This window comes from Dryobates pubescens, chromosome 10 (assembly GCF_014839835.1).
Source record: "Dryobates pubescens isolate bDryPub1 chromosome 10, bDryPub1.pri, whole genome shotgun sequence".
Lineage (NCBI taxonomy): Eukaryota > Metazoa > Chordata > Aves > Piciformes > Picidae > Dryobates > Dryobates pubescens.
Window position 1 is genome coordinate 21,751,299 of NC_071621.1, and position 18,246 is coordinate 21,769,544.

The 18,246-nt window shown below is 47.1% G+C and overlaps 1 protein-coding gene across 1 annotated transcript; it reads left to right on the forward strand.

The window, feature by feature from the left end:
* Positions 1 to 1,469: 1,469 nt before the first annotated feature.
* Positions 1,470 to 8,802, forward strand: HMGB1 (high mobility group box 1). The gene is made up of 5 exons (XM_054164684.1): positions 1,470 to 1,647; positions 4,459 to 4,621; positions 4,905 to 5,050; positions 5,975 to 6,149; positions 8,105 to 8,802. Exons 2-5 carry the CDS (start codon positions 4,472 to 4,474, stop codon positions 8,279 to 8,281), a joined length of 648 nt encoding a protein of 215 aa, XP_054020659.1. The 5' UTR covers positions 1,470 to 1,647; positions 4,459 to 4,471; the 3' UTR covers positions 8,282 to 8,802.
* The last annotated feature ends 9,444 nt before the right edge of the window (positions 8,803 to 18,246 follow it).

Below are 18,246 nucleotides of genomic sequence, written 5' to 3' on the forward strand. Positions count from 1 at the left end.
TAGAGGCTGGTTTTGTTTGGGACCTTAAGCATGACTTCCTAGGATTCGCTTTTCACTGTAGTTAATTCCAGCTACTGAATGCTATTAGCCATGGTCCTACCAAAGCAGTGACAAGAGACTTTAAATTATTTTTTCAGATTAAATACTTTAACTTCTACTACTGTTCACAAATAATCATGTGAAAATAGTTTGGTTTTGATGATCTGCCCCCCCCTTTTTTTTTTCCCCTCCTTAAATTATTCTCCTAGCCAGTGAAGTTCTGGAAGGGTTTGTGGGCTGGCAAAGATTTGGCCTATTTTCACATTTAAGTGGCCTGCAAAACATGTAAGGATTGCACAGACCATCTCTTAATGTTACCTGCTACTCACACTGCCAGTTTTACAACAGTTGGAAGGTAAGAATGGTTTTTGATATGTATACCCATACAGATCTCTCTTCATTCAAGTTTCCATTATTTCACTAACTGCACTGATAATGCCTTTCAGGGAACGTCTGTGGGTTTGGATTTGTCACAACCAGTGCTCCTCCCAGGGTTGTTTGCACCAGTAAAGCAGATACAAACAGCAAAGCTTGTGTTAAGAGGCATTCCTTCTGCTTGATAGTCCCCTACAAATGATTTGTAGTGCAAGTGACAATAAAGAGTGGCAGCAAAAGGCAGGTGAGATGTGGCTCAGGTGGCCACGTTTCCAGCCGCTCAGCCTGCCTCAGGCATTAGGATGCCTGGGCTGGTGCATGGGGCGTCATTCCTAACGAACAGAGGGCGAGCGGGGGAAAAGCTGCCTGGCCACTCCGGCCTGCTCCTTGTCGCCTAGTGGGTTATGATGAGAGCCAAGGCATTTCGATTTATTTCTTACAAATAAATTACGCATTTATGAAAAAAATAAACCCGCTCCAAACTACCACGTAGCGCAGCGCGCGTAAACAGACCCATGTTCGCCGCGGAAGGCAGCGCCCGTGCCGGCTGATGCGTGGCAAGAAAACCGGAAAACGCGAGCTCGTTTCTCCGCGCCCCGCTGCGCCCCGAGCCTCCGCGCCTGAGTTTCCGCGTCTGTGAAGCTCGGCGGCGCGGCCCGCCAGGGAGGTGCCGCAGGGGCTGGGGGCGGCAGCATCTCGGGAGTGCCCGCGGCGCCAAGCGCCTTGCGCCGTGCTCTCCCCGGGGCGGCAGGGGCCAGGCGTGAGAGGACCCCTAAGGCGGCGAAGAATGGCCCCGAAGGCGAGGGGACCGCGGCAGCGGGCTGCGCTTCTTGCAGACGGCGGTGCAGCGCCGAGCTGCAGCCTCAGAACTCTACATCCCGCCGCCACCCGACTCCCTCCACTCACTTTTATATTTGCGCGCCCTTTCAATCCTCAGTGACGTGTCCCGCGCCGCGCCCAATAAGCGAAGCTCTCTGGTCAGGACAATGGAAGGGCCTCGGCCAATCGGTGGGGCGGCTGGCTTGGCGGCAGCCAATGGGGATGGGGCTGTGTTGAGAGTAATGTTACCAGCGCTGAGAGTGTGAGGAGGCTGCGTATCGATCCCGCTCTCACAGCCATTGCGGTGCACCGGGCTACACAGGGACCCAGGCAGCGCTGGGGCCGGGCGGGTGGCCGGGGTAGCGTCTCTGGGGCTCGGGGCCGAACGAGGGCTGTGTGCCGACTCTGACACGGGTGAGTACGCGCCGGGGGCCGCCGGGCCGGCCGAGCGCGCTCGCCCGCTCGCTCGCAGCCGGGCGGCGAGCCGGCACTGCCCGCCTTGCTGCCGCCGCTGCCTGGCCGTAGAGTGCGGGGCAGTGCCGGCTCGGGCGCCGGCACACAAAGGCGACCCTGGCTGCGCCCGGGAGACCCTTCCCGGGCGGTAGCCCCCCGGCCGGGGCGGGGCGGGGGCGCCGTAGGCGGCGGGCGACTTCGGGAGCGGAGCGGCAGAAGGGAGGGAGACGGGATAAGGAAGCCGCCCAGGTGGAGGGCGAGCGACCGGGGGTCGTCCGCCGCGGGGGGTCGGGCCGCGCCATGCCCCACCGTAAGCTGCTTACGGTGCCTCGCCGTAGCTATCGCTGCGGCGGCGGGGCAGCCGACGGGTACAAGCGCGACGAGGCGGCGGCCGCTTCGGACGGGCCATGCCGCGTTGCCGGTCGCCGTCGGGGCCGCGACGGTCTTGGGGGCAGCGGGGTACCGGCCGGGGAGCTGCTGGCCCCGCGGCCGCCCGGCTGTAACATGGCTGACGGGAGCCGCAAGCGAGAAAACAAGGCGAGCGGCGGCGGTGGAGCAGAGAGGCGCTCGGGCGGGCGGGGGCGCAGTTCGGGGGAACTTTTTTTTCCAGCCACTGCTGCTTGCTCAGGCGTGGGGCCCGCCGCCGAGGGGCTGTTACAACTCGACGGGGCGCGGGAGCGAGCGGGGGTCCCCTCCGGGGTTCTGCCCAGTCCGCGGGGCTCAGGCAGGCGCTGAAAGCGCGCTGGGCTTCCCCCCAGCCCCCTCCCGCACCCACCCACCTCCCCCTTTCTTCCTCCCGCCCGCCCTCCCCCGGCTGCAATGGCTGAGCGTGTGCGCCAGGGTAGCGGGCGCGCTCACACAAAGGGAAGGGAAGGGAGGAAGAAGCCATGTTCTCTGCGCGGCGGCGAGCGCGGGCGACGCCAGCAGCGGCCATTCCGCGCCGCCCAGCCGCTGTCGCGCCGCGCCCCCACACACTGAGGGTCGCCGCCCGCCCCCGCCGCTGCCCCTCGGTGGGGGTCCCGCGGCCTGGCCTCCCTGCCCCGCCCGCCGGGCCGCGGGGGGGTGTGGTGGAGTTGGGGGGGGGTGGCCCGCTTTCCTCAGCGCACAAAATGGAAGGAGCCTCGGCGGCGGGTGACCTCCTCCGCCAGGAGCCTGCGCCATGGCGGCCGCTCCCGCCACCGCCGCTGCGGCGGCGCAGGCCGCGCCTCGCCGGCCAGGCCTCATGGCGGTGGGGAAATCTTGGGAACGGCGCGCCCCGCCGCGGGGACGGTAGCGGCGACCGGGCGGGCGCTTTGTCCCGGGGCTGTGAGCGGCGGCCGGGACTCGGGGTCGGCGTTTGCGGGTAGCCGCAGCCCTGGTGGCTGGCTCCTGGGCATGTGCTTGTAGCCCTGTGAACGCACAGTAAAACTTGCACAGCTATTCCCTAATAACGGGACTTTTTTTTCTTCCCTCCCGCTCTTCTCCCTCTTGCCCCCGATTTCTTCCTTCCACCCCTTAACAGGTCTCTTAGGAGACTTCTGAAGTTTTCCTCTGCCCCCTCGCATGGGAAACGTCCAAAATGGCGGGAAGGAGGCATTTAAATGCCAGCTCACGGTTGCAGCGCATGGGTCATGGTGCTTACTCCTTCCCACAATCACTTTAGGCATCTGCACCACTCATACCCCTGGCCCTCGCTGCCTTCCACCAACACCCAGCCAGAAGTGCTCTGGGTGCCGGCTGGCTCTGGAAACGTCTCCATGGCAGGCAGGAGCGACTCCTGCTTCTTCAGCCCTCTTGTTTACTTCATAGAAACTTCAAACCGGACGTGTTTAGTCACAGAGCAGAAATCTGTTTTCTGTCTATCCGCCAAGCCGATAGGAAATGCTGCTTCTGTGGCAATACCGACAGGCACTGCCTGCACTTACTATGTTTTTTAAAACTTTTTTTCTTTTTTTTTGGTTGCTCTGCTGAAGGGCAGAGTGTGTGAGGGAGCAAGTGGCTTTTTCCAGGGAGCTATGAAGAAATACTCTGAATGTCTGTCTTGGGTGTGAAAGTTCTAGGAAGGTATTTTGCATTCTCTGTCTCAAGAAAGAGTGTGATAGTCCTTGCAGTGAGCACAGCTTTGCTAGTCGTATGTAAATGTCATACTTCTAGCGTCCTTGCCTTGGTTGTAGCATGTTGTACTCAGTGGGCTGTTTCATTCCTGTGTTTCTAGGTATACATATAACAAGAGAGTAGTTTTTGCAGTGCACGTAAAAGAATTACCTGTCATGCAAAAATAATTTAAAAATTTAAAATCTTTTGCAAGTGAGCACCCAAGGCCTATAGGGGAGTGAGATAGAAATACAGGCTTAAGGAAGAAAAAAATTAGTAGCCCATAAATCCAGCTGAGACAAGATACTCATGTAGTTTTTCTCCTCTTTCTGATACAATTTACTCCTTCCAAGCATAGGATTGATCCAATAGCAGTAATGAAGGAGTTCAGTCTTCTCTACGCTGATGCTTGTACTTGCTTTCAGATTGGCTGGAAGGGATGTTTTTGTTAGCATTAGACCAGAACTGCATTTTTGAAGGCCTTTTGAGATTTCAGGTTGCATGTGTCTGGTTCACCTCAAACAGGAATGGCAGAAGCCTTCAGTAAGTTTTCCAGAAGAGGAAAACTTCTTCCTGTTGTATGATTTCGGAACGCTTCCACTGGGTCTTGTTTGGCATGATCCTTCATCCTGGCTTATTTCCCACATTGGTTTGTATAATGTGAAAATTCTAAAGGTGTCTCTTTTTGCTTTGTTACAGAAAATAATCAAAAATGGGCAAAGGCGATCCTAAGAAGCCGAGAGGTAAAATGTCTTCATATGCCTTCTTTGTGCAAACCTGCCGGGAGGAGCACAAGAAGAAACATCCAGATGCTTCAGTGAACTTCTCAGAGTTCTCAAAAAAATGCTCAGAACGATGGAAGGTAGGAGTGACAGCTTAAGCAAACCACAAAAACCTTAAGTGATTGTTTTGTCCGAAATACTATTGGAGTCGTAAGTTAGTTCCTTAAAAGTCGAAGTTGTAGGTAAGTAGGAAGGACAGTTGTAAGATGAGGGGTAACTATATCCGTTACTTTTGAGTTAACTTTTACTTGAGGGAGGCTAAGTTTTGGAATGGACCTGGATATGCTTCTGAAGCCTTAAAACACCTTTTTAATTCTTATGAGTCCCTTCCATCTTCATATATTGTGTGATTCTGTGTTCTAGACTATGTCTTCTAAGGAGAAGGGAAAGTTTGAAGATATGGCAAAGGCTGACAAGCTTCGTTATGAAAAAGAAATGAAAAACTATGTACCACCTAAGGGGGAAACGAAAAAGAAGTTCAAGGATCCAAATGCACCGAAGAGGCCTCCGTAAGTAGATTTATAGTTAGGCTGTCTTGTTTGGGGCCATCACACTGGAGTGAATCTATAAAATGATCGTTTTATCCGCATTTAGGATCTTCAGAAATACAAGACTCTGGATTTTCCTGACCAGTGGCTGAGTTACAAGTTTGATTTCAGACTGACCCTCTTTATCTAAATTGAAATAACATCAGCCTTTAAAAGTAGATGGAGAAATGGGCAAGTTCTGACTCCAAGTTTGCAGTTTCTTCATTCTGGTGCAAAACAGCAGTAAAACATCTCAGGTCCATCTCTCCTTGCCTGCTGGCTTGAGCTGAATTTTTGATTCGCAGTCCATTTAAAATTAAGGCACAGAACAGGTGAGAGGGTGGTCTCATACAAAAAAACCCCCAAAAATACTTTGGAGATTTAAATGTCAGCGACTACATAGAAACATGGACTTCAGTTTCTCCTGGTACTAGACAGTAGTACTTTGTAGCAATACATATTTTTCACGTGTTTTAAATTGAGGCAATGCTGAAAGGAACAGGGAAGTTGCTGTGTGGTGATGTTGGTATTTGGGTTGATGCCTTTACCTGAGGATCCTGATTTTCATAGGAAATACTGCGACTTCTCTGCTCTCAACAGTTCTGACAGAACATTTGCTCCCCTCGCACCTTCTCCTCTTCTAAGATTTCCCTCTACAGATGGTATATAAAATTTGCTTTCCTGGGGTCCTGCCAAAAATGGGACCAGATGTGTGTCATTACTTTTCAAGAGACAAGGATGTGTTCAGTTTTTCAAATAGTTACATTAAGTTCTGACACCTTCCATTGTAATTCATCTGTGTGTTCTTTCAGGTGCTTTTCCAAAGCTCTCTTACGAAAGAGTAGCAAAGTCACAGAACTTTATTACAGTAAAGTCTTAAATTCAAATTCTTTTTCTCCTCCATAGTTCGGCTTTTTTCTTGTTTTGCTCTGAGTTTCGTCCAAAAATTAAAGGAGAACATCCTGGTCTGTCCATTGGGGATATTGCAAAGAAACTGGGAGAGATGTGGAACAACACCGCTGCAGATGATAAACAGCCTTATGAGAAAAAGGCTGCTAAGCTGAAGGAGAAGTATGAAAAGGTAATCTCTACATTTAATGGGATCGCTTGAGGAGGTCAGGTCTCAATTTGGATGTGTTTTTTTCCCTTCTGTACCCTTGATACCTGATACTGCAAATTATGGTGTGCTAATGACCAACATCATGATATTTGTTGGAAAATACCCTGTAAGGGAGCATACAGTTCATTACTACAACACAAAATTGCAGTCCTCTGTGTTGAACTATGCATTCGCCTGTAATACCAGACCATCAGTGATGGTTTAATAGATACTGTGGTGTCTGCTGTGTTATTAAAACAATAGGTCACAGCAGTATCAGAGTTAAGATGGTAATATTAAGTAATGCCAGTAAAGAATAAAGTGGTTCTCTCTAATTTTGGAGACACTGATGAGCGTCCCTAAATGTTAGAATAATTGACACACGTAGATGCTTTTTGAAGAACTCATTCTTGGGATAATGCAAGAACAACAATGAGATACTAGGTACACAAAGAACACACATCTGAAACTGGTTTGTGTCCATCTCATTTTTGGTAATTAACATAGTTAATACATATGAGGCAGTGTGCCCTACAGTTTCTTGAATTATTAAAGCTAAATCCTGATTTCATAATTTGAGCTTCAGAAATGCGTTGTGCCAAAAGCAGAGTCTCATCCCAGTACAGGGAAAGCAAGGGAGGAGAGGGGGGTGAGGCGTGTTAGCCTCCCCTGATGATGCTTTGCAACGGGTCAGTGACCACCTATAGCTAACGTACACCGTGTATATCCACTTGTGTGCCTTGACCTTCCTCTGGGTATTTCTTTTGTTAGCAAACAAAACCTCTTCAAAACTGTAGCATTGTAGTGAGTAAGGTGGCCCTTTTGAGTCTTAATGACATGTCAGAGAGGAGCTGCAAGGCTAGAAGTTTTCCCTGTTGTGCTTCCTGTGCAGCTTAAACTCTCTAGCACAATGATTGTACATATAGCCAAGACAACTTGTAAGAGACTTTTTAAGTGGTTAATCTTTATTCCCAGATATTTTCATCTTCACTGGTGTGTATTTCTTTACAGCACCTTAAAGTTCCATTTGTATTTTCAGTGTTTCACTGCTTGGCCTTTGACTAAGTGGTTATTGTATCTTCTGAAAATTTCATGCTAAGCTGTAAGGGAGTCTGAGGGAGCTGTAAGATTAGTAGTGTAATGTCTGCTGGGTGGGGAATACTTGAACGTTTGGACCATCTGCATAAAGGTGCTGCTGTTTCCCTGTAGCTGGTATGTTTTAAGTCCTGTAAATCAACTCTATTATGTAATTGTTTGTGCTACTTTGACACAAAATCAGGAAGTCTTAACCAAAGTTTCTCTGGCTTGGTCTTCCAGGAACAGTTTTGACTTCCCTATAACAGGAACTAAATTTTGTGTGTTATAAACCAGTAGAATAAATTTATTGCATGCAGAAGGTGGCACTGTCTACCCTTTAATCAAGCCCTTGTACCTTTTATTTTGTAAACTTGAGTTATGAAGAATGCTGTGTAATTGCTCTTTGCTGAGGCATAACATTGGAAATATTAGGCTATGTCACTCTAATGCTTTTCAGATGGCTAATTACAATTTTGTGCCCTGAGGATTTCCCTGTGCGTTTCTTTAAGGCATTGTAGAAAGTAGGGCTAGAAAGGGACCTTAAGTCATCTCTGTACTTAATTTCCTTATGGCATAGGGAGCTCAGCTGTGTCTTTACCTATCTGAGGCAGCAGCTTTTCCAACCTCTTCCCACAATCCTAAGAGCAGAGATTGCTCAGCAGCTGTAAGCAGTGCACCAGTGTTAGAGGATTCCTGTTTTCTCTGGCATTGGTTCACCTTGTAACTGAATCTACAGCTCCTGGTCCTACCCTAGTAGATGTGGTGAAGGGGCAGATACCTGGGTGGCTCTGGTTTCACAAGTTACTCTGAGTTCTCGGCTGATCAAATCTGAGTGATTCTTCCCGCTTTTCTCCTCCAAGGATATTGCTGCATATCGGGCCAAAGGGAAGGTTGATGCAGGCAAAAAAGTAGTTGCCAAGGCTGAGAAGAGCAAGAAGAAGAAGGAGGAGGAGGAAGATGAGGACGAAGATGAAGAGGATGAAGATGATGAAGAAGAGGAAGAGGAGGAGGAGGAAGATGATGATGATGATGAATAAGTCTCTCTTAGAGCAAATTCTTTCTTGTCTATAAAGCATTTAACCCCCCTGTACACAACTCACTCCTTTTAAAGAAAAAAAAAAAATTGAAATGTAAGGCTGTGTAAGATTTGTTTTTAAACTGTACAGTGTCTCTTTTTTTGTATAGTTAACACACTACCGAATGTGTCTTTAGATAGCCCTGTCCTTAGTGGTATTTCAATGGCCACTAACCTTGCCTGGTACAGTGTGGGGGTTGTAAATTGGCATGGGAGTTTTAAAGCAGGTTCTTGTTGGTGCACAGCACAAATTAGTTATCCGTGGGGATGTAGGTCGTTTCTCATCTTCAGTTGTCTCTGATGCATCATAAAAACAATTGTTGTTCTGTTAACTGAATACCACTCTGTAATTGCAAAAAGGAGAGAGAAAAAAAAAAGTTGCAGCTGTTTTGTTGACATTCTGAATGCTTCTAAGTAAATACAATTTTTTTTATTAGTATTGTTGTCCTTTTAATAGGTGCCCTTGAAAAATCATATGTTTTCTTTTTTTGTTGTTTTCTCTCTGTTTGGTTTTGGTTGTTTGGTTTTGTTTTTTTATTTCTCTTGAGGGGAACTCATCTTTTGCTTTATTGAATACCCGTTTGGGATCGCAGGAATATTACAGTTTTCATCTTTCATATAACCAGCTGATAAACAAAAGCTTTGATCTGCATACCCTGCATAATCATGGTAGGGTAAGAAAAGAAATACATAGGCGTATGATGAAAGGATATGTTCTTCCGTAACTGGAAACAAGAGGAAAATATTCAATCTCAGCAGACTGATAGCTGTTCAGATTTTTGTGAAATGTAATATTCTATCGAGTTGCATGAGTTTACCAGTCTTGGAGAGTTGAGAAGTATAGAGTTCAATTTTACAGAAGAAGTTAAATACTTTGGGGCAGGGTGTGGGATGGGGGGGGGGGGGGGGTGGTGTTGGGGGGGGTGGGAGGGAACATTAAATTTCGTCCTAGAAGGACCCATAGGAAGAGTGTATGCCCATCTAGTGTAGAGAAATTTACAGGTGTGAACTCCATTACCATGTAATGGAAGTTGTATTTGTGAATCTCTGAACACTGGCAAGCGATGAGCATACCTTAAAAAAATGTGTAAAGTTAAGAAAAAGCATGCAATTACCATATTATTTTTTTGGTGACAGGTCTGGTGATGGCCACGGGCTTTATACCATGAAACTCTCCTGGTAGCAAATGGCCCACAAGAAAAAACGAATTCGTTTTGGTTTGGTTTGGTTTTTCCCCTTCCTAAGATTTCTATAAATGGTACCATTATTATTTGTTAAATCTATGTAAATTCATATTTGTATTCTTGAAATTCTAGTTTTAGCCCTTTTAAAACAAAGCTGTATATTGTCTCAAGTGGAAAACTGAGATAAGATGTATTTTTCCTGTTAGGTTTTATACCGCACTCTCTGATGTTTGCCCATTTTTAAGTTAAAAAAAAAAAAAAAAAAAAAACAAAACAAAAAAAAAAAGAAAAAAGATATAGCTGTGTATGGAAAAGTACATTTTATTAAATTTTGCATTAAAAAAAAAAAAAAAGAGAAAAAAAAAAAAAAGGTTAAATGTTTATGGTATACCAACAATGTCTAATTTGGTCAAATACAGTTCTCTTCCAAAACCAAAGCTGAGGGTTTTTTTTTTTGTTTGTTTATTTTTGGTTTGGTTTTAGGGTTTGGTTTTGTTTTTTTTGGCATACTCAGTAAAACTTCCGAGTGCTGGCAACTGTTTTAACTATTTTCACAACGTACCTGCTTACCAGTTTTTGGGGGGGGGGGGGGGGGGGGGGGGGGGAACAGACAATTTGGCAATTTTGTGGTTACACAATTATGGTTAATGCCAGTGTTTAAAAACATTAAAAATAAAAAAAAAAAAAAAGAAAAAATGGAAAAAGGCAAACAAACAAAAAAAAAAAAAGAACTAAAAATAAGAACCAACAAAAGCAACCAAACGACAAAAAGGCATCCTTGTAATTTTACACGCTTTTTGTGATGGAGTATTGTTTTTGTTATACAATTTTGACTTTCAGATTCTTATTTCAATTTGCATTTATGTATAACTTCAGGAGAAATATTGAACATCTGAATCCTGGATGATACTAATAAACTAATAATTGCAGAGGTTTTAAATACTTAGTTAAATGGCTCACTTAATATCCTAAAGGGTTGGGGTTTGGGGTGTGGTGGTTTTTTTTTCTCCTCCTGTGTGTGTTGGTGTTTTTCAGATGTGTACACCCCTGCTCTCTATTTCAAACAGAAGAATGCTGTGGACAAGGTCTCAATATAGAAAGCTTAGGGCAGATACAGGGTTTTTTTTTTCATTATATATTTTTTTCTTCTTAAATGCCATTACCTATTCAAATGTTCATAACATCACAAATAAATTTTCTGTGCTGAAGGGGTTGTTTTGTTTCCCCAGGTCTTCAGAGGAAAGTAGACCTGTATCTTGTTCTTGGGACAAACATGCTTAATGAGATCCCTGTAATTTTGTGCCTTTGTTCTTGGTGCTTGATGTTGACAGAAGTAACCTAGAGGATTCCACTGGTCTTAAAAGATGAGTAGCAAGCGCTTGCCCAGCAGCCAGGCATGGCATTTGCTTTTTTACCTTTGGGGGTAGCACGTTGATAACAAGCAGAACATGCCCGAGGCTGAAGAGGGTAGGTGATACAATAATTGTAAGTACTGCTTTCTGGGAAAAGAAGCCCTGGTACTCTGCAGCAGAGGCTGGTGGCTGGGAGGTGTACCAGGTGTACCAAAGCCTCCTGAGTGCTCCAGGACAGACAGGGTTTTCTTAGGAGTAGTTAGTAATGTGCTTGTAAGTCAGCTGGACTTGCACATATGTATCAACTCAAGTCTTAATTTGTGTCTTCTAGAAAACTATTGGAGCAACAAAACTGCTGTTTCTGGAGGGGAGTGCCACAGGTAGATGAACTAACATAAAAGCTGAGAGTTGTTGCTGGAAAGAACTCCATTCCCTAGCTATGGTCCCCTGCAAGCTTCAGTTTAATCCTTTGGGTCAACATTGGCCTGGTTCTCAGCATTGATAGGTCATGCTTGACTACTTGGTCTCAGGTCAGTTAGTGCTGATGCTTTTGCAAGAATCTGCCTCCCCATCATCTTTAGAAGTCAGTGCTTGCTGAGGGATAATGAACAGTAAAACTGCAACTGGCAATGGTTCCCTGCAAGGGAACTGGATAGCCCTGGCGCTGGTGTCGAGACAAAGTGTTTCCTACAGCTTTAGTGTTCACATAAATGCTTGATGTAGAGAAAAGGGGGAAAGGGCTTTTCCTGTTCTAAACAAACAGAAAAGATCAATTTGGAGAGAACTTGAATGTTACTAACGTAGTTATGACACGTGAAGCCATACCAAATTTACAATTTGTTTATCTCAAGTTGCTCCTGAAAGGAGCTGTAGTTGCAGCCACCTACTTTCTAGGTATGCTCTGTGATTTTGAGCTCAAATGTATAGGCAGTGTGCATCACTTCTGCTGTGCTTTCAGTAATTGCATCGGTACTGGCAAGAAGTTGAGTTTATTTAACGAAATGCTTCTGTCCAGGCAGATGGGTCCCCAGAAACCTGAAGTAACCAGTATCAAGTGGTTGAAAAGATTTCTGCAGCTTAATTGGGGTGATGCTGGCACTGCTGACAGTGAGACCCTTTACAGCTCCTTTTATCAGTGTAACAAGCCCATAGTGAAGGAGAAAAGGTTGAGTAATAGCTGGCTTCAGGCTTGCTAGAAAGCAGGAACACTGAGTAACTCTGCCAGAAGAGGAGCCAGGCAGACTACAGCCACAGTGTTAGGTCATCTAGATGGGTGATGAGCTGAGCTTGAAAAAAGCCTTTCCTAATTCTTGCTAGCTGTAGAGTTATACCTCTAGTTAGAATAAGCATTTCCATTCTGCCTTCCCAGCTATGCCTGACAGGAGATTAAAGGAGTAAAGCCAATGTACTGCACTGGGTTATAATACGTTACTCAAGAGCGAGTCTGTAACAGAGACATGGCAAAACACAAAGGCAGTGTTTAATACAGGAGATGATTAATTGCCACCATGTCCAGGCTCTACTGCTAGTAGCTGACCAGCTACGGGACACAAGCATCTAATAACAGCAACATGCCAAGTTATGTTCCTTTGTTGCATTCTGTAGCTTACCATCACGCTCTACTTGACTCCAGACTGCGGATCGCATCTTCGAGGGGCCGCTTCATCAAAAAATAACTCTCTTTTCCTTTCACAGGCTGTGATAGACGTCCTAGCCCCTAAGGGGTGTTTTGCAAATGAGCTCATCCAATGACGTGCCTAAATGTGGGTGCTTATCAATAAACTCCCCCAGACTTTGCTACTGGATTGCATCCTGCATCTGAAAACTGCTTTGAGATGGTATTAATTTACCCTAGAATAGGTTCGCTTTAAATTAACACCAGCCTTTATTCCAAAAGGATGTATTTGTAGACAAGCTGTCAGACGCTCTTCCAATGTTGGAGTTAAAAAAGCACCAAAACAACAAACCCACAGGAAAATAAATCTCTCAGAGTTTTGTAGCGTTTTGCAGAAGTTGTCTTACATTTTCATTTTGTGTGTGTTGTACCCTGGCTTTTATTTTGACAGTACTTCAAGCAGAAAAAAACAAAAGATGGATTTTTTTCATTCTCCCCCCCAGTGAATTTGTTGTTAAGAATGAAGGTCAGATTGCTCTTAGGGCTGCTTTGCGCTGCTGAAAAGTACGGCGTGGCGTCTGCTTCGAGAGCACCTCATTTTGAAATCCATCTTGCTGCAGCTATTGCTATTAGAGGTGACCCACAAGGGAGACGAGCCTTCCCGTTTGCCACTTTATGATGGAATAAAAGACTTCAGCTATAAATTAGCGTTGTCTACCTATTTGCTACATTCGAAGCTCGAGCCTTCCCTGCAGCAGGAGCCCTCGAGATCGAGAGCTAAGCAGTGAGACAGTGGAGCAATGAGGAGCAAGGAAAACTGGCAGGTGTGGGGTTTTTTAGCTAAACCTTTTAAAATCCTGCTTGCATTGTTAAAACGTGTTTGACTTAAAATGATGGGCACCTGGCACAAAGGAAGCTCATCCTAGTGCTGCTAAGCAGCCCTTCATCATTTAAAGCGGCAAAAGCCCGAATCACAAATTTCTGACCTCCCAAAAGTTCTTCAATAACAACAGGAAAGACCAAACGCTACAGCCTGAGTGCCTGGCAAGGACCCAGCTCCCTGCACACCTTGCAGCAGCAAGAGGTCACCATTGAAATGCTCTTGGCAAAGCGCTGTTCAAAAAAATCAGGCTGACGGAGGAGAAACCCCGGCCGGGCGCTGCGACGTTTGGTGAGTGCGTTTGTTACTGAGAATAAAAACAACGACTTCAAAGAAACGCCTGAGAAGAAAATCCAGCTGAGGTGTAGCATGCCCAGCACCTCTGCTCCTCCCCATACTGAATTGTAAGAAAGCAAAGCGAATCCCTCTATGGGAAAATGTCTCCTTTGCCATAGTGCTGGGGTCCACCACACTCTTCCTTAGCTCAGCCCAGGGGAACAATGCCTGTCCCCTACACTAGCCCCAGCCAGTGGCACTATAGATGTGGTCTTGCAGTAGTAGTGGGATACTGATGGCAGCCAGGTGGGCTTCAGCAGCCCTTTCCTTGCTGCTGGCTTGCTGCTGGTACTGGGGAGACAGGCATGAAAGCTGCTGTGAGGAAGGATGTGTTGAAAGGCTGGCAGGCTCACGGCCACTTTGCAGAGCGTAAATGGTGGGTGGGTCACTCCGGGCTGAGGGGCTGAGGCCTGGGTTTGAGATGGAGATACAAAGGGAGCGGAGTGGTGGGTTGCAGATAGGGATCACAGGCACCAGCCGTCTGAAGACTCAGCTGTGCAGTAATTCACAGCTCACTTTTGTAGAAAACAACTCTGGGGTGTGTGTGGTGAGGATTCCAGAAGAGATAACTGTGTTGCAAAGTGTGCATTAGCAAATGATTGAACAGCGGTGACTCATGGTTTATTATCAGACCTGACTGTGGCGGGGCTCAGCTCATTCAGGTCCATTGGCACACCGTTCTACTGACACCTTCCAGTGAGGAAGATGTCCTCAGCAGCCCAACCACTGGATTTGTAAACCCAGTGCAGAAAACACAGGGGAGGACTGATCACAGGCCCAGCTGCTAGGCACAGCAGAAACTTTAAGGGTAAGTTTTGGGGATGGGAGGGTTTGGGTTTGGTATACCAGCCACTGATGGCAAAGTGTTAGTGGGTTTCTGCTCACAAGGTCTGGCAAAGCACAATACCTCTGTGGGTGTTCTGCAGGACTGACCCCTTGGGTCCTACGTGGGACTGATAACTGGTCCCAGAGCTGCACTTCAGGATGTGTAACTGGCTTTCAGAGGGAAGCTGCCAGTGAACCTGCCTGCAACAGGAACCCCTCCTTACACCGGCCTGGCTGCAACCGAGCCTCTTTCCAATGCTGTTTCCTTTGAAGTGGAAGAAGGAAATTATCTATTTTGAGGGAGCAACTGTACCAGACGTTCAGTGATGGCAACGTCTCAAGTGCTGCACACTGCCTCTGTGCTGGAGCACCCAGACTGCCTCTGCTTCTGCCCAGTGGTCACCTGCCAGTGCTCCTGCCCAGCATCCACTGGTGCCAGCCCTGCTCCAAGGGTAAAGGTGAGTTCACCTATCTTGCAGCTGCCGGGGGTCCAATCTGTGCTCCCCAGATTGGACAGCAGGGTTGTCCTGCTGGCCCACCACTCCCCAGGCAATTGATGCCATTTGTGTGGTGCCAGGGGTGCATGGGGACACCCATCAAAGCACTCCTAATGCTGGAGGGAGCTTCTGCATTCCACAGACCCACAAAATGGGGGGAAAATGCATAATGTCAGTGCTGCCAGAGGGTGCAGCGTCCTTAGGATGTGCTGCTGCCCAGGATCGGTGTCCCTGGTCCACCAGCCTCAATGCTCCTCTGAGTCCTCGGCTCCTACTGACGTGGGTTTTGTTTCCATTGGAATCATTTAATATGACTTTGGAGCACAATGGAGCTGTGATTTTTTTTTTTCAAAGACACCAGCCTGCAGGAAACAGAAGGTCTCTGAATAAAAGGGAGGCTCTTGTTACAACTTCCCTCTTATTTACTGTTCCCAGTAGCAGAGAAGTAAAAAGACAATGAATGAAATGGAGGATTAATCACGCGTAGCGCTGAAATATAAACACAGAGACAGCAAGTCCCAGAGCGCTGCTCCCAGGGATGACTTGTGCCCTTGCCCTGCAGAAACCTGACAGTACCAAGACATCCTGGGTTTCATGAGAAAGGGCAAAAGGCAGAGGAGATTCGACAGGCAGTTTTTCAAAGGCAAACATGCAAAATGTGGCTTTGAGGTGGACTTCTCTCTCTTTAGCACTCTCAGAGTTGGTATCACCAGTGCTTAATCATTGGATTATGACTTTTGAGAAGGAAACTCCCTTCTTTCATGTTTGTCTGCATTAATTTTAAAACAATAAGGGTTTGTGACAACTCCAGCACCCCAGAGAAGACTTAGAAATCCTTCAGAGAGAAACTACTGTGCTACACAGAACCATAGAATTGTTAGGGTTGGAAGGGACCTCAGGGACCATCTAGTTCCAACCCCCCTGCCATAATCAGGGGCACCTCGCACTAGATCAGGCTGCTCAGAGCCACATCCAGCCTGGCCTTAAAAACCTCCAAGGATGGGGCTTCTACCACCTCTCTGGGCAACCTGTTCCAGTGTCTCACCACCCTCATGGGGAAGAACTTCTTCCTAACATCCAATCTGAATCTATTAATTTCTATTGTTTTTCCATTCCCCCATGTCCTATCACTCCCTGACATTAAAAAGTCCCTCCCCAGCTTTCTTGTAGGCCCCCTTCAGATACTGGAAGGCCACAATTAGGTCTCCTGGGAGCCTTCTCTTCTCCAGACTGAACAGCCCCAACTCCCTCAGTCTGTCCTCACAGGAGAGGTGCTCCAGCCCTCTGATCATCCTCATGGCCCTTCTCTGAACAGGTTCCAGCACATCCAGATCTTTCCTGTAACAGGGGCTCCAGACTGGATGTAGGCCCCCTTCAGGTATTGGGAGGCAGTTGTAAGGTTCCACTGGAGTCTTCCCTGGATGGAACAACCCGAGCTCCCTCAACCTATCCTCATAGCAGAGGTGCTCTAGCCCTTCAATCATGGTGTGGCAAACAGTTCCTTCACTGCTTGCCTTGGATTTTATTTTGGTTTGGGTAATTAATATTAGAGAGCTCCTGAGCAACCCAAATTTGGACAGTCTTTGGAGATCTAGATAATAACATTGGAAAGAGTCTTTTCTTCCTCCACCTGCTACAGCAGAAGTTAGAGGATCTTGAGTAAGGATAGGAATTTGCCACTGTGGCTTTCTAGGTGCCCTCTCTGACCATGATGGTGTGGCATCATCCCCTGGGCTGGGGAGGCTGGTCCTGTCACAGTGTTATCCCCAAAATATGCACATGACAATAGCCTTGGGAGGTCAGGAGAGCTGCAAGGCACTGAGCAACCAGCTGAACTATGTGCTGCCAACGCAGTGGCTGTTAAAAGGATGTTTTTACCTGGAAGCTGCACTTGTTTGAGGCAGTGCAACACTTAGACTGACTAAATCTTTCATCCTTATGAAACTGTGATACTGTGAAACCCAAAGCCCTCCACCCCTCCAACAAGACCTACATTCTGCCAAAAATATTTTCATCACGTGCCAGTGAATCACTGCCTCCAGGAGGGTTGTGATGAAACCACCTGGAAGTGGGTGCTCTGGGCCTGGGAACTGCAAAGTGTCACCTACACCGGTGACACTGCTGGGAGGATTGGAGCACTGCATGGAGTTTTTGTACTGAAAGTGTGATGAAAGTCCCTTAGTTCCATATTTTGTGGCTGTAACCAAGCTGCCAGATTTAACTTATTCTATCTCTTGGGGCTTGATGAAAACTGCTGTGGAATGTTTGTGGTGCTATATACTGAAGGAATTCCATGTGAGATGACCTGATTCCTGGGCCTTGCCACCCCACATCCCTGCTGTCTCCATGCCCATATCATCCCCATGTATCCATCCACACATCCACTCCCTTAGGTAATTCAGAATACACCACCTGCCCACCCACTGCCCATCCCAGTGTTACAATTTCACGGCAGGCTTGTCATGTTCCACCACTAGGAAACACTGCTGGGTCCCATGGTTTTGGACCTCCTAGATGGACATCTCAGGGCTCTTACAGGCATTTGCCCTGGGGCTGCTTAAATTCCTGAGAATCAGGGGTTGTTAAATAGCTCTGGATATGAACTGAAGTACTTCCATAAGATGCTAACAAAGAAAGTGTGCTGGAGGCTTTTCCCCCATCTGCCCTCATCTTCCTAGTTTTAGCACACTGCTAGCAGAAACTCGATGAATTGTCATGATAAGAAGATTCCCAAAGTGCATAGGCCTTTGCCTGTTATTGGACTCGGTCATGACTGCTCCAGCAAATCACCTGGGAGTTCACGGAATCACCATAATACAAGAGATTTAAACAAACCCCAACAGATTATATCTTGTTATAAGGTCAGAGGGTCTGTCCCTGCCAAGCTCCTTGCAGGCTTTAGTCTCTCTGCCAAGGCTGCTGGATGCAAGACCCCTGGCCATGAGCCTTAAACCTTACTCCTCAAACTTAAGGGGAATTTCTAAAAGGGAAAGTGAATGCTCAGTGTTTCGTCCAGCTGATGCAAGGAGGAGTACAGTGAGGGGGCACAGGTTGCTGGACCCCTGCTGCAACTGCCCAGCACCCTGCCTTTCTCCTGCTGTGTCCTCTGGGACAGGACAAACAGTACAAGCTGCACACAGCAGTGATGGCTCCCCGGCATTCCGGGTGTTTGATCCAAGGAAATTGTCAGTGAGCCAGGAAATGTCAAGATTACATCACAGGCAGAGTTTTTTTAAAG

What these genes read in the sequence shown, in the direction of transcription:
- HMGB1 (XM_054164684.1), top strand. Translation starts at nt 4,472, where the DNA reads ATGGGCAAAGGCGATCCTAAGAAGCCGAGAGGTAAAATGTCTTCATAT. An exon ending in AATGCTCAGAACGATGGAAG is followed by an intron (nt 4,622 to 4,904) that starts GTAGGAGTGACA and finishes TCTGTGTTCTAG; the next exon opens with ACTATGTCTTCTAAGGAGAA. An exon ending in TGAAGGAGAAGTATGAAAAG is followed by an intron (nt 6,150 to 8,104) that starts GTAATCTCTACA and finishes TTCTCCTCCAAG; the next exon opens with GATATTGCTGCATATCGGGC.